This window comes from Podarcis tiliguerta (assembly GCF_965153285.1).
Source record: "Podarcis tiliguerta genome assembly, chromosome: 1".
In the NCBI taxonomy this organism is placed as follows: domain Eukaryota; kingdom Metazoa; phylum Chordata; class Lepidosauria; order Squamata; family Lacertidae; genus Podarcis; species Podarcis tiliguerta.
This window is the reverse complement of record NC_139534.1, coordinates 5913885-5938920: the sequence shown is the minus strand read 5'-3', so window position 1 is coordinate 5938920 and position 25036 is coordinate 5913885. Positions and strand designations below refer to the sequence as shown.

At 43.6% G+C, this 25036-nt stretch overlaps 2 protein-coding genes across 12 annotated transcripts in view; one reads left to right on the top strand and one right to left on the bottom strand.

Annotated features, from left to right (window-relative positions):
* AGAP1 (ArfGAP with GTPase domain, ankyrin repeat and PH domain 1) overlaps nt 1-25036 on the top strand; it is a 319294-nt gene that overhangs the window by 77227 nt on the left and 217031 nt on the right. For all 7 annotated transcript variants that reach the window (XR_014502416.1, XR_014502417.1, XM_083400967.1 and 4 more), the window contains one exon: nt 21507-21634. Coding sequence is in view for 5 of the 7 variants with exons in the window: in XM_083400967.1 (XP_083257093.1) it covers nt 21507-21634 (128 nt within the window). In the remaining 2 variants the exon portion in view is untranslated. The remainder of the gene's footprint in view (nt 1-21506; nt 21635-25036) is intronic.
* Nucleotides 1-25036, bottom strand: part of TRPM8 (transient receptor potential cation channel subfamily M member 8) — a 298169-nt gene that overhangs the window by 156724 nt on the left and 116409 nt on the right. The window lies entirely within an intron of this gene.

Sequence of the window (25036 nt, the reverse complement as noted above, 5' to 3'; positions counted from 1 at the left end):
GGTGAAACATACCGTATTTTTCACCCTATTGGACGCACCGGCCCATAGGACGCACCTAGTTTTTTGGGGGGGGAAATCAAGGAACAAAATTTTATTCCCCCCCCCCCCCAGGTTTGCGCAGCCATCCCCAAGCTTAGAAGAGGGAGACAGAGCGCTCCGTCTCCCTCTTCTGCCTTCAGGGACAGCCTCTCTAGCCTCCGTGGGGCAGCGGCTTGCCCCGCTGTCCCCCGAGTTTGTGGGGCTGGCGGGGGGGAGAAGCAAGCTTGCTTCTCTCCCCCGCCAGCCTCCAGATCATGTCGGGGAATAGCGGGGTGGCGGCGCTACGCCTCCCCGCTGTCCCCCGAGCTTTTGGGCTGCAGGCCGCTGCCCACAAGCCTTGCGAGCCCGCAGGACCTCCCGCCGGGCTTGCAAGACTTGCGGATATCTTCCTGAAGCCTGGAGAGCGAGAGGGGTCGGTGCGCACCGACCCCTCTCGCTCTCCAGGCTTCAGCAAAAGCCTGCATTCGCCCCATAGGACTCACACACATTTCCCCTTCATTTTTGGAGGGGAAAAAGTGCATGCTATAGGGCGAAAAATACGGTAATACATACCTACTAACAGCATCCTAAAAAATAGGAGTGGGAAAAGTCAGCAGCAGGATATCTGAAGGGCAGGAACTATGCAAGTGCATCTATCTCTCCTTGCTCAGAGTAAGCTCTTGATTCATCCCTGCTCACTTCCTTCTCAGAAAATGACAGACCCTCCCAACCCTCACCTGGGAGCTTTCCTTTCACCCTGGGAGATTCTCCACTTCCCTGCCTCTTACTCAGGGTCTTCCACCGTCTTTCTGCCACTTTATCTGAGTTTATCTTGATTTGTAACATTTTGTGAAATATTAACTCATTTTGGAAAACAGAGAAATTCTTCTGCCACATTCACCCTTTCAGAATGAGTGATTAAAAAAATAGTTTTATATTTCTTACATCCATTTATCCTGCTACAGATAATGATGATGGTTGTCCTAGAAGTTGCAGAAGTGCTGCTAGAAGTTGCAGGATTTAGTTCAAACTACAAGTGTTCTGTAATTAACATTTAACACCCCCTTTGGACAGCAGAACTTTCTCTGCTTCTTAGGCATCAAGTGGAATAAACAGATAAGTGATAGAAAAACAGACATGCACTCATCATGCATTTGACACCTTTTTATACAGTTTCTGTTATATGCTGAAGATACACCTCTTATTCTGGTCTTTGATAGCTGAGATATGTTTTCAAGACCCACCCTATTCCTTTGACGATAATTTTAAAAAATTTAAATAGTGAATGTTAAATTGTTGTAATTCACTCTGGGACCTGATGGTGACAGGAAGGTAATAAACTGAATAATAATAATAATTATTATTATTATTATTATTATTATTATTATTTACAACAGCATCAGTAGCAGTAGCAACCACCACCACCAACTTGATAACATATGAGAGTCGAGAAGCTTCTTTCAGTTTATGAAAACTTCCATTTTTGGAAGTCCATGAAGCTCATGATGGAGGTTGAAAAGCCATGGATCTTTTAGACACAGACTGGAGAAATAATTTTTACTTATGTATGTCAAGTATGTTTGCAAATAACTTTACCAAGATGGACCAGGATATACATAAACATGTGTTCAGGATAACTTTTTTTTCTATAGTGACTAGGGGTGCACAGATCACCTAACAATTAAAATAAGAAATTTAAAGCTGTCATTTAATCAAATTATTTCATAAAACAGAGCGCTAGCAACTCTCTGTGTTAAAAAATGTAATGATGATGATGATGATCTTTATTTATTTATACATACATACCCCGCCCATCTGGCTGGGTTTCCACGGCCACTCTGGGCGGCTTCCAACCAAATATTAAAAATACATTAAAACGTCAGTCACTACAAACTTCCCTAAACAGGACTGCCTTCAGAAACAGGGCTGCCTTCTAAAAGGTTTGGGCAAATAAAAAAAAGGTCTTCACGCATGCTGCAAAGAACCAAAATTAGTGCTAGACAAGTGTCAGAAGACTTAGTGCACGGGTGTCAAACACAAGGCCCGTGGGCCAAATCTGGCCCGCCAGACCTTGTCATGTGGCCCGTGTAGCCGCCGCTGGCCTTCACCTTTTATTCTTGCGCAGCTGAAGGGGAAAGAAGGCGGCAGCTGAGGCGCTGGCGGGGATTGAGGGAGACTCTCGTCGTCCTCCTCCTCAGCTATGGCGGAGAGAGGGGCGCTCGGCGGCCAGCGGGGCTCGCTCACGCCTTCGCTGCACCAGCCAGCATCCAGCGCCTCAGCTTCTTCGGCGTCCCCGGCTGCACAGAGCCTTTCAGGGCAGCCTCTGCCGCCGCCGGCGGTGCTACAGCAGCAGCAGCTGGCGCCTCCTCCGGCAGCGGCGGCGCCTTCGTTGTCTCAGCCGGCCGCTCTCGGCCCCGGAGGAGGCTCTCTGGCCCCGGGGCAGGCGGCTCGGGGGCTCCCAGGTCAGGCGATGGCAGGGGGGTGCCCGGTCCAGATGAACCTTTACGCCACCTGGGAGGTGGACCGGAGCTCGCCCAGCTGCGTGCCCAGGAGAGGAAGTGGGGGGGGGGGGAGGAGAGAGAGAGAGACTCTTTCCTTCCTTTTACATTCTTTGGTACCGCCACCGTACAGATTTTATGAATTCCGTGGCATAGAAATGTGCGTTTAATCAACCGATTCTCTGAGGGGTAAGTAGTAGCCGTGTCACAGCAGCAGCAACACACACACAAGAGGAGGAAGAGGAGTCGTCTTTGTGGGCAAGATGGAGGCTTAGCACGTTTATCTGCTTTTGTTGGGCTGCAAGGTTTCTTTCCCTCCAATCTCATATCTTCTTCTCCACTCCCCCCCCCCCCCACGTCTCACCCCGTTATCTCCCTCCGTTTGCCTTCGCAGGTGTGGAAGTCAAGCCCGACCCCACCTACTCCCTAAGACCTACTTGCTCTATCGCCTGCCAAAAAGGGAAAAGAAAAGAAATAAAACATACAGAGAGAAAAGACGCCTCCCTATTTTAAGTATTTACGTCCCTCCTCCTTGGGGAATAAAGGATGAAACCTAACCCTTAGACGTCATTTATCTGTTCCCCATATTTACAAAGTGTGTGTGTGGAGGGGAATGATAGCAAATTGCTTCTTTTAATCACACACACTTGAATGTTAAAGAGTGGTTTGCCTTTATGTGGGGCTGTGGGAAATCAAGGGAGGCTGTACATAGTGAAAGGACGCTTGTTCCTCTCAATGGGGGGCAGCTGCACCTAAAAGTTTTCTTACATGAGTGTATGTTGGGGTCCTCGACCTTTGCGGAGAACTAATACCCCCTTCCATCTATGCCTGCATGCCTTCAAAGAGAATGACTTATATTTTAGCTACCATCTTCCTCCTTGTGCATAAAGGGGGTGTCATCCGGCCCTTTGAGGGTGACCAAACTGCTGATGCGGCCCCCGATGAATTTGAGTTTGACACCCCTGACTTAGTGCATTGGCAGGGTCAACTCAGAGCAAGCAGTTATTGACTTCCACTAATCCTAAACTGTATAGGGCAGGGATGGCCAACTCCCAAGAGACTGCGATCTACTCGCAGAATTAAAAACTTTCCGTAATCTACCCCATTTTTGGGGTTCAGGTCAAAGCTGTTGAGCTTTTTTTAGGAAATAAGTAATGCCCCGCTTTTTTTGTTTTTTTGGGGGGTACGGGGCAAAGTTGTTGAGAGATTATTGTATACAATGATGCCAGTGCTCAGAGAGACCAGAAGTATGTGTTCAGTGCATATTACTACATAATATTGAATCTTATTAAAGACAATTTTTATCAGGAACATCTGAAAATCTCTAATTATTTTGATAGGACAGTGTAGTAATTACTTTGTTCTGCCTCAGGATACTTCATTAATGATTTCAGCCTGTTAGAATTAGTTTGATGTGCCATTAATGAAGAAGGATTGTTCTTGCTTTTGTCTGTGTGTTGTCATGTGTTCCGTGTGACCAATATAATTCATTTCAACATGTTCATTGCTGGGAAAGAATATTGTTATATTACTTGCTTGACCTTGTGTGGTATGCTAACCTTTATAAGGGCATTAAGGGACGCACGTAAAACAGTATGACCTATACAGCATGATTTTGTACTGTCAAAGGTTTTAATCTTGTATAGTGAAAACTTGAAGCAAGTGCATAAATTTGGTAATTCGTATTTTATAATTAATTCAAACTGTATGCCAACTGAAGGCTGCTCCCAAACAGTTTTGCCTACAAATTACTTCTATTGTGATAATGTAAATTTTCAGGACTTTTGTGGTTTTGGTTTTGCCCTCCTTACTATGTCATGGCCAATATGCTGTATTAAAAAGAGGTCATAGCTTCTTTGTGCGATATTTTGATGTAATTTAATTAGTCAAATGACTAAGGGCAGTATGTCTGCAGCCATGTCACAGTAATGAGAGGTGAAGCAATTAAGCTTCTGAACTGAACTTGGATTATGTGCTGTGAAAAGCAAAAGCAGGTTTAAAGGAGAATAGGTTTTATAGCTGTACCAAAGAAGGTAGACAAGATTGCTTGGACATTCAAGCCTGTTGAATATATACCATCAATATCAAATTTTCACTACTGTAAGCCACCCCTCAACTAAGTTTTCATATTTTAATGAGATTTATTCATAGTCAGCATTAGTATGTTAAATAATTTTTTACTGTTTTTCACAATTTAAGTCCACATTAACATCAATAAAAAATAATTTTTTTTACCCCCAATCCCCATGTATAGCAATATCTTTTCACAACCTTTTATTCGAGATTCCAGGAATCTCTAGACTTTCCTCCATCCCGTCTTCTGGTTCTTTATATAAACAAAATTCTCTTACGTTTCCATATCCATTTACCCAATTTTGTAATAATTACACATAGTTAATCAAAACTTACTAACACATCTCTGCTAATTGTAAGCATTTAATCAAAGCCTGCTAATGTACCAATATCTACAATATTTTTCACATAAACAATAATAGTTTCCAAGACAATTTCCCATTCTTTTTCCTTTGGCGTACTTGAATTTCATCAGCAGACTTCTGTCAGTTGAGGCAAGTTCCAAATCCAGCTTGCCGTTCCTTGTACTTTCTGCCTCGTTTTCTCCACCACAACCTCCTCAAGTGTTTTCTGCCTACACCACAAAACTTCCAAATGGGCTTTCTTCATATCAGTCATCTTTTCCCAGTTTTCAGGCTTCCTCTCGCAACTTTTGCCTAGGAGCATCCTTTCCTCAGTTCTCCCTGTACAAGATTATTATTTCTGCTTTTGTTTTTTTTTAAATAATATTTATTAAATGTTTAATAGTTACAAAGAAGAAAAAGGGTAAAAAAGAAAGGAAAAAACAATAAAAAATTTAACAAATAATACATCAAAACTAGAAAGAAAAAACAATACAGCAAAACAACAAGAAAAAGACTAAAACATTTAAAAACACATCCAAATTTCATTTCTTTATCTTTCATATGCTTGTTTCCTTGACTTCCTCACGCCTCCCTTTTTTGTATTCTAGTTCAAATTAGCTGGTTCAGCAAATCCTTTCCCTCTTTCTCAATTTTTGTTCTATAACACAGTTTAACTTTAAATTTTCCACTTTAGCCCATTAACAATCAATTTTTAAGATTATTATTTCTGATTTGACAAAGGATGCCCCTTTCCAGACTGTCTTGTCTGTTGTGCAAGACTATTATTTCAGTTGGTTCTGTCACTCTTTTAATGCTTTGATTCTTTCGTGTTATAAACTCATCTGTTATTTTAGCCACAATTTCCCCCATCTCTTTCATAAATTTCAATTCACATTGAGATATATCCCCCGGGTCCTGTACTTGAGCCCTTCTATCCAGACTCAACTCTGTTTAATCATTGTCATATTTTCATCTTTCCGTTGTTCTCAAAACAGCCAGTTTTCACCACCACCTTATCAGTTTCAAGACCATTCCATGTAAGCTCCCAGTAAACAATAACAGTTTCTGTGCTTTCCCACTACCCCTGTTCTTTCAACCCACGAACTTTATACACATATGCAATTTAACATAAAATCCAAATTTTAAGTTGATATTCATATATAACAAATATCTACCTTAAAAAAGAGACAGAAACAATATATCCAGAAGAATTACCACTTATTGTCCAGGAGAGAGAAAGAGTACTAAATTCAGTATCCAATTTTCTAAAATGTCTCAGGGTAGAATGAAGAGTTGCAGCACTTGAAGATCCTTATAAATAGGTATATCAACCTCTCTTGCCAGTTTTTTCCCCTCCTTAAAATTCCGATTTATATACAGGAAACTGAGTTTAGTGCTCTGTAGATCCCTCCAGCCAAGATAAGTCTTTCTTATATTCCCGCAACAGAGTAATAATAATATAATAAAAAAATTATTTATTTATTCCTTGCCCATCTAGCTGGGTTTCCCCAGCCACTCTGGGCGGCTTCCAGCAGAATATTAAAATAGAATGATTAAAAGCTTCCCTAAACAGGGCTGCCTTCAGATGTCTTCTAAAAGTCTGGTAGTTGTTTATTCCCTTGACATCTGATGGGAGGGCGTTCCACAGGGCGGGTGCCACTCTGCCTGGTTCCCTGTAACTTCACTTCTTGCAATGAGGGTACCGCCAGAAGGCCTTCAGTGCTGGACCTCAGTGTCCGGGCTGAACGATGGGGGTGGAGACACTCCTTCAGGTATACTGGGCCAAGTTTAGGGCTTTAAAGGTCAACACTAACACTTTGAATTGTGCCTGGAAACGTACTGGGAGTCATTCAGGACCAGTGTTACAAGGTCTCGGCGGCCGCTCCCAGTCACCAGTCTAGCTGCCGCATTCTGGTTAAATTGCAGTTTCCAGGTCACCTTCAAAGGTAGCCCCACTTAGAAGTAGTCCAAGTGGGAGATAACCAGAGCATGCACCACTTTGGCAAGACAGTCCGTGGACAGGTAGGGTCTCAGCCTGTGAACCAGATGGAGCTGGAAGACAGCTGAGCTGGACACAGAATTGACCTGCACCTCCATGGCCGGCTGTATCAGGCTGCGCATCTGGTCCTTCAGAGGCACAGTTACCCAATTCAGGACCAGGGAGTCCTCCACACCCACCCACACCCTGTTCCCCAGAAACAGTACTTGTGTCTTGTCAGGATACAACCTCAATTTGTTAGCCACCATCCATCCTCTAACCACCTCCAGACATTCACACAGGACCTTTACCACCCTCACTGGTTTCAATAGAGCTGGGTATCATTCACATACTGATAAACACCCAGCTCAAACCCCTGGATGATCTCTCCCAGTGGCTTCATGTAGATGTTAAAAAGCATGAAGGAGAGGACGGAGCCCTAAGGCACCCCACAGTGAGAGCCCAGGGGTCTGAACACTCATCCCCACTTGCTGGACACAGCCCAGGAGGAAGGAGCAGAACCACTGTATAACAGTGCCCCCAGCTCCCAGCCCCTGTAGACAGTCCAGAAGGGTCTGGGAATGCCCCCTCAAAGAGGGAGGCATTCACCACCCCACAGAGCCCATCACCCAGCCCTTCCCAGCTCACGCTTATTAGCCAGTATGGGCAAGGATCAAGGAGGCAGGAGGTCGGTTTCACTCATCCAAGCAGCCTGTCCACATCCTCGGAGGCAACAGATTGGAATTGATCCCATACAACTTGACTAGATGAGACTCTGGCACTCTCCCGCCCTGGCCCTGCTCCCACTGTGGCATCTACCTCTTTCCGAATCTGAGCGCTTTATTTGCAAAAAAACTTTGCAAAAATCATTGCAGGAGATCTTGGGGCCCTTACCGGGCCCCGATGGCACAGGTGGTTCCATTTAATTGCAAACCACCTGAAAGAGTCTCCTGCTGCTGTTTTCTGCAGATGCAATAGAGGCGGTGATTGCTATCGCCACTTGGTAGGCTCAACGTTGAGCTCTAATCCATGTCCTGTCTAGCCGTCTCAGTGATTGTTTCATCGCTCTCAGCTCTGGGGAAAACCATGTCCGGACCCTGTGCAATCGGAGAGGGCGCTTTGGAGTCAGACAGTCGATAGCCCTGGTTAATGCCACATTCCAGCGGTCCACCAGGGAATCAGCTGAAAGGCCATCAACATGGGATAAAACACCCCCTACCACTCTGGAAACCATTTGGCTCCTTTAAGTGGGGGGGGGGACCATCCAAATTGGTCCCCCCTCCCTGTGGATGGGAAGGTTCACAGAGAAGTTCCGTTGCACCAGGCAGTGATCCGACCATGGCACTTCCTTTGTTTCGCTTTTACTTAGTGTCAGATCACCCACATCCATAGTGGTGAATACCAAGTCTAAGACGTGTCCGCGACTATGAGTTGAGCCAAATTTATTCAGGGACAGCCCCATGGAGGCCATGCTTTCCACAAAGTCCCGAGCTGCCCCTTGTAAGGTCATGTTGACGTGGATCTTAAAATCCCCCAGGACAACCAAACTAGGTGTCTCCAGGAGAACATCTACCATGTTCTAAAGCAGCTCAGGCAGGGAATCCTTGGTGCAGCGGGGAGGTCGGTACACCAAAAGGAGTCCTGTATTGCCCAACCTTTGGAACATGCACTCAGAAAACTGGGTCTTCCCAATAGGATGCCTGGTTCAAGTTAATGACTTACTAAAAATCACTGTAACCCCCCCTGCCTGGCCACATGACCTGGGTTGCTGTATGTAAGAGAAACCTGGTGGACAAGCAGCGGCAAGAACAGGGCCATCTGGTTCATAAGTACTTGTCTTAATCCAAATCTCCTCTGCTGAGTTCAGTGGCTGCAGTTCAAAATCCAGTTTCCACTTTTATACTCCAGTATCAGTAACAAGCCAAGTAGAGTAGATTTCAGTTGCCTTAACCTTTCCTCCCCGCAACTGACAAAAAGCTTTGGAAGGCGTAAGGGCTCTCAGTTGTTGTCAGAGTCATGGCACAACCTTCCTTTTTCCATACACAAATACCAAGTTGTGGCCAGCTTTAAAATCCCGTAGCAATGTCAAACAATAAAGAATGGGTTTCAATTGCCTTGAATTCTCCCATCAGCAGGCCCACACCGTAAATATCAAATAAGATAATAGTTTTCCACTTGCAATTTTCCCCCCTTGTATCGTTAATTACCCAGAAGACGAAGACCGGACTTCTTTTTTAATCCTTCGTCTGGTGCCGAATTAATCTTAATTTAAATAGTAATCTTCTTACCTTCCCATCAGCTTGAATGTTAGTTGTAGGAAATCTCTGCTGGTGGCCATAGCATTAAGGCTTTGCTCCCGTGGAGACATGTTGCTGCCAAACTGCACTCAAACCCGCTTCTTTTCCCCACTCTCCCGAACCTTTCAGCGCAGGGGCCTGGGAATTGTGGGAGAGCTCTTTGCAATCTGCTGGACCTCTCAACGTCTTGAGAACCCTCTGAAGACTTTTTTGGGGGTACGCCTCACCTTGGCGTTTCCCCCTGACATTCCGCGGGGCTCAGATCTGTCGGAGCGATCAGATCTGTGCTCCGTTCGCCATCTTGCAGAGATCAGAAGTGATGGTCAGCACCAGTATGGACAAAACTAAGACCATAAGAAGAAGTGTGCTAGGTTAGTTAAAGACCCCATTTAGTCCAACATCCTTTTCTTACCGTGTCAACCAGATGCCCATGGGAAGTCCACAAGGAGGGCCTAAGCACCGCATCATTCTCTCCATTTGTGCTCTCCAGTAGTTGGTATAGCATTCTACCTCCAATATGGGAGGTAGGACTCAGCCATCATGGCAAGCAGCTTTTTATAGATTTAGTCTTCCATGGGTTTTCTGCAGAAGGGACATGGAAAAGAGTTAAGAACCTCGGATAGAAGATCACCAGGTTGATGGGCTATATAGAACTGATAGAAAGGACTGACAGAATCCGAGACCAGGGAGAAGAGACGGTGGAAGAAGATTGGAAAAAAATTAAAAAATCTATTCAGAGAAATATTGTAAAATTAATGATTGTTAGGAAATGTTGGAATGAAATTACATGACTTTAGTAGAAACATTATAAGGAGTTAAGTACAAATAAACTTTAAGGTTTTGATGGTAAGATAATGTTAAAATAAATTAAGATAATTAAATGACAGAAAGCAGTGAAAGAGGGAAAGGATTTGCTGATATAGTTAATAACTGGAATACAAAAAAGGGAGGTGTGAGGAGGTCGAGGAAATAAGTTAATGAAAGATAAGGATAAATATTGGATGTGTTTGTAATTGTTTTTTTTTTGTGTTTTGATGTATTGTGTTTTTTGTTCTTTTTATGTATTGATTTTTCTTTTTTTTTTTCCTTCTCTCTTCTTTTTCTTGTGCCTTTTCTTTTTCTGTAACGTTGAAACTTCTAATAAATATTATTTTTTAAAAAAAATAGTAATCTTCCATGGGTTTGTGCACTCACCCTTTAAAACAATTCAACTTGGTGCGAGGACCCCAAGGGTAATCTAATCTACCCCCTGCAATGCTATTCAACAGTGGAACGATCTCCCTGGGGAGGTGGTGGACTCTCCTTGGAGGTTTTTCAGCAGAGGTTGGATCTTCATCTGTCATGAATGCCTTAACTGAGATTCCTGCTTTGCAGGGGGTTGGACTTGATGACCACTGGAGTCACAGTACTTCCAATTCTACGATTCTGTGATTCTAATGACTACATCTAGTGGGAGTGAAATCCATAATTTAACTTCTTTGTGAAGATGCACCTTGTTTTGCTTGTCCTGAATCTTCCGATATTCAATGGCCCATGGTTCTAGTATTATGGGGGTGGCATCCGTCTTCTTTCTTGACACCATACATAATTTTATACCCCTCTATCTTGTCACCTTTTACACTCCACAAATATTGTAATTTTTCCACGTAAGGATTATCATTTTGGTTGCCCTTTTCTAAATACTTTCCCATTCTCCAATATGCTTTTTGTGGGTGAGGCAACTTGAACTTGCACAGTATTCCAAATGTGGTTGCACTAAAGGTTTGCAGAATGGCTTTCTGATATTGGCAGTTTTATTTTCACTCATTTTCCTAATTATCCCCAGTGTGGTGTTTACCTTTCTCACAGCTGTAGCACAGGGTGAACATTTTTATTAATCACCATGGTTATAGATCTCTTTCCTGGTCGGCCACCACCAATTCAAACTCCATGAGCCTATATGTGAAGTATGTTTGGGGTTTTTTAACACCACAGATAAGCATTTTCACATTTGAATTCTTTAACGCTCAGGTGGATACATCCCAGAAGTTTACAAGTCTGGTTTTACCTTTTTGTGTTGTATCTGATATCTTCCTTTTTGATAAAAGGATATGATGCTCCCAAAAACCATAGAATGTTGTTGCCTTCCTATTTTCGTGATTTGCTAATGTTTATCTCTCAGCATGATAATTTCTGCTCCTCAGATTAATTACTTTAGCTGTTTTGTTCTCTTGGGTTGTGTCTCGTATACCATGGTCCAGCCTTAATCTCTTTGGTTTATTGTATTGCCTTGATTTGGAGGTGGTTTTTTGTATTTATTTTTCTTTATTTAATCTTGCATTTGTATCTTAAGCAAACGTCAGTAAATATATAGTGTTGATGCAAATTGTGATGTGCATAATCCTCTACAATACACACTCTTGTCATGCTATACCAAGGAGTAATTCCCCTGGTGCCTATAATTTGTTTCAGCAATGTGCAGCTGTGACCTTTATAGAAGAATGCTTATGGCCATAGCTAGGAATCTGAAGTGACATGCTGCCCTGATTTCTCATTAATAGACTGTCCATCTTTAACTACACAGCTTGCTTAAATACTAGATGCTTGCAGTGCAGTATTAATGAAAAGCAGAGTTGCAGTCTTGATTAAGAAAGCTTGCTCACCCTGTGGTGGTTTACAGTGCTATGCTTAGTACTTAGAACTTCAGATTAAAAATTGAGCATTGAGTCATCGCCCCCCCTTCCCTCCCACTTCTGACAAGTTACAATCCCTATGGGGCAGAGGATTATGTTTTGTGAGGTTTACAGAACAATCCACACAAGAGCTGGGCATGCCCAATGGGTTTTCCCTTATCACACATGCCTGTCACTACAGCAGCTGAAGTAGAGGCTGCATGCAGCCCATTCATGCTTTGCTTAGGGAGGTTGTGTCTTGTGCTTAACCCAGGCATGACAGGGGACTCGAATCTGTTATATTTTGAGTGGAGCTCTGACCACGGGAGTCGCCCCCTCCCCGGCAGAAGAGGGGGATGGAGAGATAATTTTCACTGGATACCCCTCTCTGCCACCCAGCATGCTCCCCAGAAATCTGCTCCAGCGTTGGGAGACCTTGAATAACCTGGAAGGTGGGGGGAATTGTTGAAATTTACCTTTCTTCCCTCTTCTGTTAGCTTATGGGAGCTTCTGTAGGATCTGTGGCCCTTCTGCAAATGGTAGGAGCCCTTTTATATGCAAAGGAGTGAGATGAGGTCCACTGTGGAGTGTTTTGCAGTACATTAAGTATCAAGAGTTGTTTAAAATTAAATAGGTGGCAGAACAACCTTTTGAACAGATTGTGGGGGTGAATGGGAAGCTGACAGGAGCACCCAGGATGAATGTGAAAAATGGATGATGGTTCAAATGCGGACAGGGTAGAACTAGGCATTGAGACAGCAGTTTTGAGAGGCTAAAGCACAAGTTCCAAGGCATTTGGGGAGAGGCACCGTAGACAAGTAGTTATATGCCAGTGCTAAAAGGCAGGGAAGTTCCATTGCACAGTTAAAAGTCCTTGTGCTAATGGAACTGTTTACTCGGATGCTGCCTCTTGTATTCTAACATCCATGAAAAGCACCCAACAGTGGGTGTGGGTAATTTTCCTGTGGGGCAGTTCTGGGAATATAGGACATCTTCTTGTGTATTGGTGTATGCTATTCTCTTGTGGCAACAAGTATGAGGTTAATTATGAGCGACTGGGCTATACCCACCCCATTTTTGTGACTGGTTTTTTTCCCTAATGGCGAGTTTTCAAATGAATTTTAAAGTTGTATTTTAAATTGTAATCTGCCCTGGGCCCTTGGGATGAAGGGCAGGCAATAAATTAAATGATAATTAAGAGTCAGGGTTGGGCATCTATGTAGAAATGGGTTTGAACCAATGTGGCTTTTTGTTTCCTGTTGCTAAGCAGTGATGGAAAGAGCTATACAGTGGTACCTTGGTTGTTGAACGTAAACCGTTCTGGAAGACTTCCGAAACGTTTGAAAAACAAGGCACAATGGGTGGTCGGCAAATTCCATTGAGAAAATGGAGTAACGCACCTCGGAAGCCGTTCGACTTCCGAGAAAACTGCAATGTTCACTTCCAGGTTTTCAGCATTTGAAAACCGAAACATTCGGTTTCTGAGATGCTCGAAAATCAAGGTATTGCCTTTGGAAAATGCAAGACAGATACATCACAGTTCAAGTTGATACTATTTAGAGATTGGATTTTCTTAGATTAACTTTCTCTATAAAGTTAACATTTCAATGTGCACAACATGCATTTAGAAAGCTAGAGTTCGCTTTGAAGTTTGCTTGTAAAACCACCACCACCCAATCTACATCACCTGTGAATGTTATCAGTAGTTTCAGTTTAGAATGAACTTTGTAGGCTCAGCAAGTGGCCACTAGGGGTCAGTGCAACAATAGCAAAATATATAAAAAATACTCATTGCTTGAGCCCCTGCTTTTGTGTTCAGTAAACACAGTAAACCCAACACATTGGTTTAAGACCATTTAGAGTTGCAGTAAGACACACTCAATAAAATAAGCAAAATTGCTGGATCAGCATTACTCAGACCTAAGACTGAAGATGTTAACTCTTTAATGCGCAGAGTTATGAAGTAAGCTGATTTAAGCAATGGAAGTGACTATATGTGACCGCTTTTCAATATGCAGTTATAGATTTGGAGAGGACCCCCCTCAACACTAGAAATTAATATAAAAGCTAGGATTTTCATTAATTGGAATATGAAGGGAAAATACAAGCTGCAGAGGAATTCCTGAGCAAGCCTATGCAAAACGACCTGGCCAGAGTGGTGCCATTAAGAAACAATACAGGGCCATTGAGAGCCATTGACAAGGCCAGACAGCAGTCCTTCCCCCTTGCCTTGAGGTGTGAACAGAGACTGTGGGTTTGGAAGGTTGCCAGGGTAACTGTGTGTTTGAGGTGACAGGAAAAGGGAGTGTTGAGCAAGGTATGCTGGGGAGAAAAGGAGAAGGAAGACTGGGATCCATCTTGGGCAGGCTAGCTGCAGGCTGGCTGGGAGAGATACCTTGAACAAGTTGCGTGGGATCAATTCCAATCTGTTACCTCCAAGCATGTGAACAGGTTGCTTGGATGTGTGAAACCGACTACCTGTCTCCATCCTGTAAAGCAAGTTGGGATGGGCTCTGCGGGGTGGTGAATGCTTCCCTCTGTGAGGGAGACTTCCCAGACCTGCTGAAAGAGGCAGTCATTAAAATGCTTCTTAAAAAAAACCATCTTTGGACCCGGCCGATATGGCCAACTATCGCCAAGTCTCAAATCTTCCAGTCTCGGGCATGGTGATTGAGTGAGTGGTTGCTGAACAACTCCAGGCACGCCTGGAGGATGCAGACCATTTGGATCCCCTCCAGTCGGGATTCAGGCCTCATCATGGGACTGAAACTGTCTTGGGCTTCCTGTTAAAGGTAGGTAGCCGTGTTGGTCTGCCGTAGTCAAAACAAAACAAAACAAAACAAAAAAATCCTTCCAGTAGCACCTTAGAGACCAACTAAATTTGTTATTGGTATGAGCTTTCATGTGCATGGACACTTCTCGCTGGTCGATGATCTCTGGCGGGCTAGGGACAAAGGTGAAAGCTGTTTCCTTGTTCCCACTGGATCTCTCAGCGGCCTTTGATACCATGACATCCTTCTGGACCGTCTAGAGGAGGTGGGAGCTGGGGGCACTGTTATACAGTGTTTCTGCTCCTTCCTCCTTGGCCGTGTCCAGAAAGTGATGGTGGGGGATCAGTGTTCAGACCCCTGGGCTCTCACTTGTGGGGTGCCTCAGGGTTCTGTCCTCTCCCCCATGCTTTTTAATAATCTGTATGAAGCCACGGGGAGAGGTCATCAGGGGGTTTGGGCTGTTCATCAGCATGCAGATGATACCCAGCTCTACCTCTCTTTTAAATCAGAACCAGTGATGGTGGTGAATGTCCTGTGTAAGTGCCTGGAGGCAGTTGGAGGATAGATGGTGGCTAACAGATTGAGGTTGAATCCTGACAAGACAGAAGTACTGTTCTTGGGGAACAGGGGGTGGGTGGATGTGGAGGACTCGCTGGTCCTGAATGGGGCAACTGTGCCCCTGAAGGACCAGGTGCGCAGCCTGGGAGTCATTTTGGACTCACAGCTGTCCATGGAGGTACAGGTCAATTCTGTGTCCAGGACAGCTGTCTACCAACTCCATCTGGTAGGCAGGCTGAGACCCTATCTGCCTGCAGACTGTCTCACCAGAGTGATGCATGCTCTAGTTATCTCCCATTTGGACTACGGCAATGCACTCTACGAGGGGCTACCTGTGAAGGTGACCCGGAAACTGCAATTTAACCAGAATGCGGCAGCTAGACTGGTGACTGGGAGTGGCTGCTGAATCACATGGAGAGCAGGGAGGAGAGGGGTGGGGGAAAAGAAAGAGCCTGTTCACTGTTGGAAATTCCATTCCTCCTGTGCTGCAGATGTGTGGGATTCTTACATGTCACATGTCTGTTTACATTCCAGCACTGATTATTGGAGTCTTGTGAGCGGAAATAGAGATACGCTGTTCCGTTTTTACAGCTTTTGCTTTTGCAGCTCTTTCTCTGAGGAAGAAAAACAGAGGGAGAAGCCATGTTTTTCTTTCTTCTGTTACATTTGATTTCATTTGCATTAAATTAGGCTTAGATGTTACTCCTCAAGGCTAAGCTTCTGTTTCAACTCTGCTTGTCATGTGCTCATGTCCTTGGATATGGGCCACATCAGCGTGACGGGAGACCAGAGTGATGAATCCCGGGCGACGCTGCGTTGGGGGGGAGAGGCACCGGCCTTGGCGTTATCACCCAACGCTATCATCTCTGCCTCAGTGCTCGGCTGCTTCCACCTCACTGCTTGGCATGTGAGGAGCAGCTTGCGTGCTGCGCTCGGCTGGCTCTGCCTGACTCAGTTGAGGGGCCCGGAACAGAGCGGGAGCAGCTAGGCTGGGCAGAGGGGCGGGTGATATGAGAAATGTCCTCAGGTGCACGTGGAGAGGGGGAGAGGAGCAGCCCGGCCCTGTGTCCCTCTGGCTTTCTAGTAATGAACTCTGGCGAACTCTGTGCTGGGGCAACGGTGCGTGTGCCCACAGAGAGGGCTCTGAGTGCCCCCTCTGGCACACGTGCCATAGGTTTGCCACCACTGCCCTAGGCCATCAGCCTTGAGGTCTCAGACATCTTTCTTGAGACAGCCTCCATCAGCTCAGGCAAGGAAACTGTTGGGTGGCAGGTTTCAGTGGCACAGACCAAGTTCTGATGCAAAACGAAACAGCATGGTCAAGATTGTTTTTCTTGGCCAATCACTTCTGAATACTTTGGCCAATCACTTCTCTACTTTGACACTAGTGATATACAGGGTGAGTCCTTTAAAAGGCCCCGTGGATACAGAGTACACATGTTCCTATCTTAAGGAGTTTATATTAACCCTAACAGGCAACATCTCATTTATTCAAGGTTTGACAGTTTCAGTGATTACCATGGGGTAAGACAGAAAGCCAAAATTGCTGACATGTATATGTAGTGGTGTATATTATAGCCTTGTTTGTGAGCTCTACATCAGCTTGTATCTACCATCCTCCCATCTTTCCTAATAGGGTAGATCAGTTGAGTAATTTTCTCATAAAATACAGAAGGCTCATTGAGCCCACATTTTTAGCAATTTCGATGGATGATTAATAGATCCAGGATATGGAATAGTTTGCATGCAAAGGGTGATATCCAAATTGTAAATTCACATTTGACCTAATTATGCCTACATAATACTAAGCTTACTCTGTTGTTCATGGTTTTATTAGCTTTTTTTCAAAATCCTAAGATTAATGGTGTTTGATGCATGCTAGTGAGAGCCAATGTGAAAAAACGTTAATGAAGGGGAATGTATATGAGAAAGTTCTGACATGAAATCTAGGTTTTTCTTGAAACTATGAATGCAAAAGAGAACTGGCAGAAATCTAAGTTTTTGCCTATTCAAAAGGAAGCAGTCCTATGCCAGGTTAATGTAAGCCATACCCTTCCCTAATTGTAATAACTCTAACAATTTTTTGCCAAGTATAAAACACATTAGTTTAATGTTATTAAACACTGAAATGAAACTACAAAGTAATGTCAGTGATTTTTATGGCTAACAGTGTTGTACTGTGAATTTGTCTGTGATAATTTAGGAGATCAAATCGTATTTAGTTGATATTTGAAACATCATGGATTGCTGGTTACATTTAAAAAAAATTTAAAACACACAATAGCTGTAAAAGATAAGTTGCTTCTTCAATTTGGTGAAGAAATGCCCGATTGTGTATAAGTACAGCTGGGCTTCTGCAGGGCTGGGTAGAAAACACACCTGTCATTGCAAATCAGTTGATATGGTGATACAACTGAATATTTGCCTCCTATAAAAGGTCTCATAGGCCAAAGTGCAACAAATAAAGTACAGTGAAGTCCCTCACAAGTCCTCTGGATTGGCTCCTTTTGTGTTGATACACAGGTAGGAATTGAAAGTGATCTCTTAATCTTAATGGAGGAGGCCATTCTTCTGACTAATAGGTCAAAGAGGGCCTTCAGTGGGGACGGAAAGCCTAAAGGAAGCCAGTACACCACTGCTTCAGATTCTGCAGGGTGATGTCTTACTCTCCAGCCAGGCTTCATTTGCAGCCTCTCATACTGTCCTATTCAGCACTGTAGTTGTACCTTAGGAGGATGTGCAGCTGTGGCAAGATTATGAACATATATGGAAGGACTGAGGCCTTCTGTGAGTTCTAAACACCATATATGTGGTGACTCTAATATAGACAGGTCTTCAGTGTTGTGAAGTATCTTGTTGTACCTTTCTGTCTTGGTGTACATATGTAAATTGGTCCAAATTCTATCAGGGATGAGTTTTAGATTAGGAAAATAAAGAAATCTATTATATATTCTGGAAAAAACTTTTTTTACCATTTATTCTCAGTAGGTCTGGCCACCTCTTGATACCATCATCAAACTTGGTATGAGGGTTTCTGAGGTGGGGTGGCAGTTTTTGTTGATGTGGGCAATGCAGCCACCATTTTGAATCAAGATGGCAGTACGATATGTGACTGCCTGATTTTTGGAGTGATGGGTACAAACTTGACTGATTTCAAACTCTGCATGATTGTTCCTGGGGTGAGGGGGTCTGTGGTTTTCTTCAGTGTTGGACTACTGGTCACCATTTTGAATCAACGGTGGTCCAAAATGTGACTTAGGCTTGTCTTCACACATTTTTTTGTGTGGTGGGTCCAAATGGCACCAATTTCAAACTCTGCATGAGATTTCCAGAGGTGAGGGAAGCAGTTTTTGTCAATGTGGGGATGCTACCCACAATTTTGAATCAATATGGTAGACCAGAATGTGGCTTAAGTGGGATTTTGTCTGATTTTGGCCATAACCATTCTAACCTGTTCTAATTTGTATGCCTCTGAACAAGGGTTATCAAGATGGATGAGGTGGTCTTCATTCATGTTTGGATGGCAGTTGCCATGTTGAATCAAGAAGGTGGACCAGATAAACCACAATTAAACATTAGCACCCCCCACCCCCAAATCACTGATTCAGGGCTAATGTTCCCCAGGTCAGGTAGGAGCTCTGAGGTGTATGTGTGTTTGTGTGTTATTAGTTATCCACCCTTCACCCTAAGGTCTCAGGGCAGGTAACAACAATAAAACACAATATTACTCTGTGTGTAATACGCACACATACTGCACACGTGCACATACTGTAAAACTCACAGATTACCCTATCCACATAAAAACCACCATATTCTTTGGTAGACAGCACCAGGGACTCCCTGCCAGTTCTAAATATGTGGCTTTATATCTGTGCCCCTGAAGCGTCCTAAGGAAGCCAGTTCTAATAATTCATTGAAAAACCCGAAAAGCATTTAAAAAAACACACTAGGTGAAGTGGATTATTCAGGAATATGTATGTGGTAATAGATATTCAGGAGGTTACTTCTCACTTTAGTAGGCTAACAATAGGTTGTTGTTTTTGTCCCGGTCTGTTGTGATTAACAGAAATAATTTCCTCTAATACAACAATGGGGAACCTTTTTTTTCAGGCCGAGAGCTGCATTGCTCCATTTAAAATTGTTGTGGGGCTCATTCCAGTAGTGCACTAGGCACAACTTAAATCACATTGGATGTGTGCGGGGCTTCATGTCCCCATAATAGCATTTCCTTCAGAGGAAACAAAATACTGATTTTAATCAGGTTGTGGAAGATTGATTACAAATTTCTGAATCTCTGAAATATAGAGTGAAAGCTATTTCACTGGAAAACTTGATATACTGCTCTGCAGCACCCTCCTTTTTTGAAAAGACCATTTTGAGCCTGCTCTGTTCTCATTCTGCTTAGAATTATTTTACCTTTTAGAATCAACATGAGTAGCTTTGACTTTGTTCTGTCTTGAAGGTAACTATTTATTACTGTGGTTCTTTAAATCTCTCGATTAATAGGAGCAATTAAACAATAGTTTAATTTCCATCAAATTAACTGCCCTAAGAGATAATTGCAACATAAATGAAGATAAATTTGTTTCAATACACCAAGAGTTTTATATAAGTCAAGAACTGAATCTCCAGTTTAAAATCAGAGGTGAAACTTGAAATGACATGTGACCTAGTCTTAATACATGACCCAGATGGGCAGATGGGTCTGAGGATTAGATCCATGTGTGTTTAGACCCCTTGTGAACGGCATTTGAAATTAGCTGTGCGCCAGTCGCATTTTGCTACTGACAACTGGCCTTTTGTGACTGGGTGGAGATGTCCAGGCGCCACCCTTGGTGCTTAGCAACTCCACCTGTCTAGCTGCAGTCAGCTGGTAAGCTGGACACAGCAGCAGTCAATGTGCACAACTGTTGCTGCTTTGCTGCATCCACCAAGCACCTGAATTGTCTGGTAGTGCAGCAACAAAAGACACACTGCCGAGCGGATCACATGTTTGGTGGGATAGATGCATCTTTTGCTGCCACGCTACCCTGCAGACCCCCTGATTCACCAGTCAGTAAGTTATTTTTGCTGCCCCGCTCCTGGGCGAATCAGGTGTTTGGTGGTGTCAGTGGCGTAGCGTGGGTTGTCAGCACCCGGGGCAAGGCAAGTAATTTGCGGGGGGGGGCGCTGCACTGTCCCTCCCCCAGATAGTCCCTTGCTCTCTCTCCGCACCGCACTGCACGCCTGGCACCCTCCCCTCCACAGTGGGCGGCGACCCGGCGGCTCGGATCGGATTCGCACAGCCAGCACTGCAGTGAGAGAGAGTGAGTGAGCCAGGTAGGGGCAGAGAGCTGCGAGTGCGCCCCCCCCCCCCCGATGTTGCGGCCGGTGCGGCCAGCCCCCCCTGCACCCCCCACGCTACGCCCCTGGGTGGGGTAGAGCCCTACCCTGCAGATACCCTGATTCACCCAGCTTGCTCAGTTGTGCTGGTCCCAAGCTACCACTTGGTGGAATGGCATGTGGGGCAAATCTCTGGGAGGTAGAACACTTTGGTAACATCTTATCAGTCTTCACTGGTGTGATAGCTCTGCTTTTTTGAAGATACTACCATCATCCAAGCTTTGGGACAGCCTTCCCCTCCAAACATTTTAAATGAAACTTCCATCAGCCCCATTCCGTATGGCCATGGTGACCAGGTTGGAAGTAGTCTAAAACATTGGGAGCATAACCTGCATTGGGACCTTGAGAGTAGACTACTTAGTGAAAACTGAGGCTGAAATATCCCTCAGTTTGGCCTTCCTTTTTAAAACTTTGTGCTGATCTACTCCAGGAGAAGTTACAAAAACAAATACACCCTGCGTCAAAAGCTGCCCCCTCCTTTTTCTTTTTCTTGGAGGTGGAGGCTGTGTTTCATTCAGAATAATTCTAACACTGTGACATTCTATCTGCGGTGTTCTAGCTTCCCTCTTGAAAACAAATGATTCACTTAACTGTTCTCATTGCAAATGCATTCATGTGGAATCCAGAAGAAATTGATTTAACTTTTAAAATATTTATTGTGATTGAAAACACATCTTGGTTTCAAGAGATTTGTGGTGTACACCAATAGCCTATATATTACGAATAACAACAGCAACAACAGACAAATAAGCACTTTTACCATCAGCTTCCACTCCTCTGTAGTTTCTATGTGCATCAGCTGCAGGACTGCCAGGTTATGTTGTTGGTCAGATCATGAAATTGCTCTTTAATGGAAGCAGGACTCTGAACAGAGGGGCAAAATGCTTCATCACAGGGTTTCTATGTAATCAAATTCTTTTAATTTTGTCTTTACAGTTGCACAGAAGATTGTTGCAACAAGGAAAAAACAGCAACTTTCGATAGGCCCTTGCAAATCCCTACCAAACTCTCCAAGCCACTCATCTGTATGTTCAGTCCAGGTTTCGGCAGTACATATCAGCCAGGTATGAAATAGAATGTAATTATTTGCATCCCTTTTAGTGGTAGATACAAACTGGGCAACGTGAATTGGCATTGGTAAACAGTGTTCTTGCATTTGACTCCGATTCTTCATATCCCAAGGCAGCACTGTTACACCTAGGAATAGAATATGGGTTCTGACAACCTCAGGCAGAAAGTATTTTCAATTGTTCTTTGGATAGCTTTCTTTGAGTTGCTGTGCCCTTCTGTTACCTTAATTTATATTGTATTTAGCTTTGAAAGTTCATAATGTGCAACCACAGTTAAAGAGCTAAAGAACCCCCAACCTAAATATGCTCCATGACCTTCTAAAAAAGGCCACTTAAATAGAGCCTGGAAATTGCTTCTAAACTATGTAAAGTTTAAACTATGTATTTCCATGTGTCTTTGTTGTCTGATCTTGGCCAAATGTGTGATACTTTAAGAGGTGGTTCACAATCAAGTTTAGAGATTGCCTTGGAGGTACAGTCATACCTGGGGTTGAGGTTGCTTCAGGTTGAGCGCTTTCGGGTTATGCTCTGCGGCGACCCGGAAGTAATGGAATGCGTTACTTCCGGGTTTCGCCGCTTGCACATGCGCAGACGGTCAAAATGACATCACGCCATGCGCGGAAGCGGCAAATTGCGACCCACAGATGCAAGTTGCGTTCGCTTCAGCATGCGAATGGGGCTCTGGCTGGATCTTGTCCATGCTGGATTGGCTTGATAGGTGCTTCAAACACTACAAAAGCCCAGCACAACTGCAGGTGTTTCCCCTTTGCACCTTTAAGCTTAGGAAGAAGGATGGAGCTCAGCCATTGTTCAAGCTCTGGAAGGATACGGAGGATTGTCCCAGCACTTGTGCTGTACCTCTGAGGTACTCTGAGTGGAGGAGACGAGTTGGGGCTTATCAGTATTTATATTACACTTTTTAATGTGCTTAGAGCATTTCTGAAACACAATGCGAAATAGCTATTTCCTCATACTTCTTTGCAGTTTCTCATGTTTGCCAGAGGAAGATGGGACACACATAGTATTATGTGGATTTTGGACAAGTTTGCCAAGATATTGGAAATTTATTGGAAATTTATAATCAGAACGTATACCTCTTTTAACCTTTTCTACTAAAACAAAACTCATTTTCATAGTATGCATCCTTATGTATCCAAAATGGCACTGCTTGCACATAAGAAGGATGTATCAGTGGACTCAGAGATGCCCCAACATTTGCAGGGAAAAAACTATGGAGTGGGAGAAATTTAGAGCATGCTCAGTTTGGAAAGCTGTTATACCGGAAAACTCTGGGAGTGGGAGTGGAATGAAAGCGGTTAGGCTGGCTGGCTGAAACCTTAAACTCCTTACTACAGAATTTTGTTGCCGGTCCAACTTCTGTCTTTCAAAAGCAGCTGTTGGGGTGGGACAGCACAAATTGACTTGAGACTCTGGTGCTGGAAGAAGGGGTTAGTCCTTTACGTCCAGTGAACCTTTCCTAAACTAAAACTTCCCCCAAATTTCTGTTTGCCTGTTAGGGAAAACTTACAGGAAAGTAGCATGTAGGGCACGGATTAATATTGAGGCAATAGTTCCTGCCATGGATTTCCAGTATTTTGTCTGTTTTAGTCTTAGGTATTATACATGGCCATGTGAAGTTATGGAAAATATTTTTTATAGATGCCCTAATAGCAGCCTTGCGTTGACCTTCCATTAATCTTATCAAAGATCAATGGGCTGCCTAGAGGTCCTTGCATCAGATGCATAAGGATTAAACACAGTAAGAATTTTAAATACATTGCCACTGCTCTGTCAGCCTGTGTGGCTTTTTTGTATCTAAAGACTACTGCATGTAATTAGTGGCTAGGGTGAAATGCCATGTGGTATCCTCACTGTGCAAATTTGTTGGGTACATACTGAATATTTTTCCCTCCAATGTGTACCTTTTTGTTTTTTGCTAGTTTTTATTTATATCTGCTGTAGAAGACAGTCCCCAAAAAGAGGCTTGTGCCTATTCCAAGAGTCAAATGTCCAACCAGAAACAAACTTATTCTTTCCTATAATTAATATGTGTTGAAAATCAGTGTTCTCAAGAAAATAATATTACAACTCATACTCTTCCATTCAGGACTTACTCAGTATTCTATGTAGTGTCCAGAAGGAATACACCTTGTGAATGATTCTAGACCTCAAATAGTTCTCTATATACTGTTTTGCCCATCACACGGAAAATTTCTTCATACCAATCTCTTCCATGGTATCTGGATGATCTACTGATTAGTTCACTCAGCTTTCAACAGGGACTTAAGAATGTGTACTTTTCCTCATGCATTCAGTTGCATGACTTAATTAGCAACAAAGAAAAGTGTTTCTGCTTATTATTCTGCAAAGAAAACATCTAGTTGGGAACATGGCATGTGGAGAGAGTGCTTCTGTTCCTGGACAGGCAACAAAAGATTCAGTAGCTAATCATCACAGTGCTGATGTATTTTCACACCAGCCTAATGAGGAGCACCACTATCAGATGTCCTGCCAGGATGTGATTCTGTGGATGAGGTTCTGCAAACAAGCCTCTTCAGAGATGTTATGTTTCCTGTCTCAGGCCTGGATAACTCAGCAGCTCCATCTACCAGGAATTATACTAATGACTGAACCAAGGCCCCATGTAAGAGAGATTTTTCCTCGCAGGCACGTCCCCTAGTTACTATGAAGCCTCCTTGAATGAAGGGCTAATGACCAAAGCACACAGGTTCAGTGGATATGGTCAGAGACAAAGTGACTGGAGCTTTGAATCCCATGATTGGTGCTGTGAGTGTTCAAAGAGTGGAGACAACTCATCAGCAAAGGTATGCATTGCAGAAGTCCAAAGAAACCTGCCAAACTTTGCCCCAGGGGCACAAATGCAGTAGTGTGCTGTCTCAGTAGGAATAGTTCCTGTGATCTTCCATCAAATCTGTATTTGTAACTCTGGACAACCACAGAGTGGGCAGATATTTCTCTTCATTCAGATGTCTCTAGACCTGCGGGCAATACCCTAGATAATAATTGACCAAGGGAAATGCAATACACTTGTTCTCTTATCAGACTCATTTACAGAGTCAAACAGAAGATTTAGGAGGTGAGCTTACTCTTATCACCTTGTACTTGCCCATTAGACTGTACTCTTCAGATCTCTTCAGGTTGTTGGTTAAAGTATATCATATTCTCCACGTATCCTAGAAAATATTTGTATTATACAATCAAGTATTAAAAGATCAAGTAGTAGTTAACATGTTTAATTTCTTATTCTAATCATCCCATTCACCATCATTCTCCAAGTCAGATTCTTTGGTATCTGAAAGGTGTATTGCCACGTGTCACTTCTGAACAACATCCTCAACAGCAGCAACTGTTTCTTCATCAATGGGAGGTGTTGGA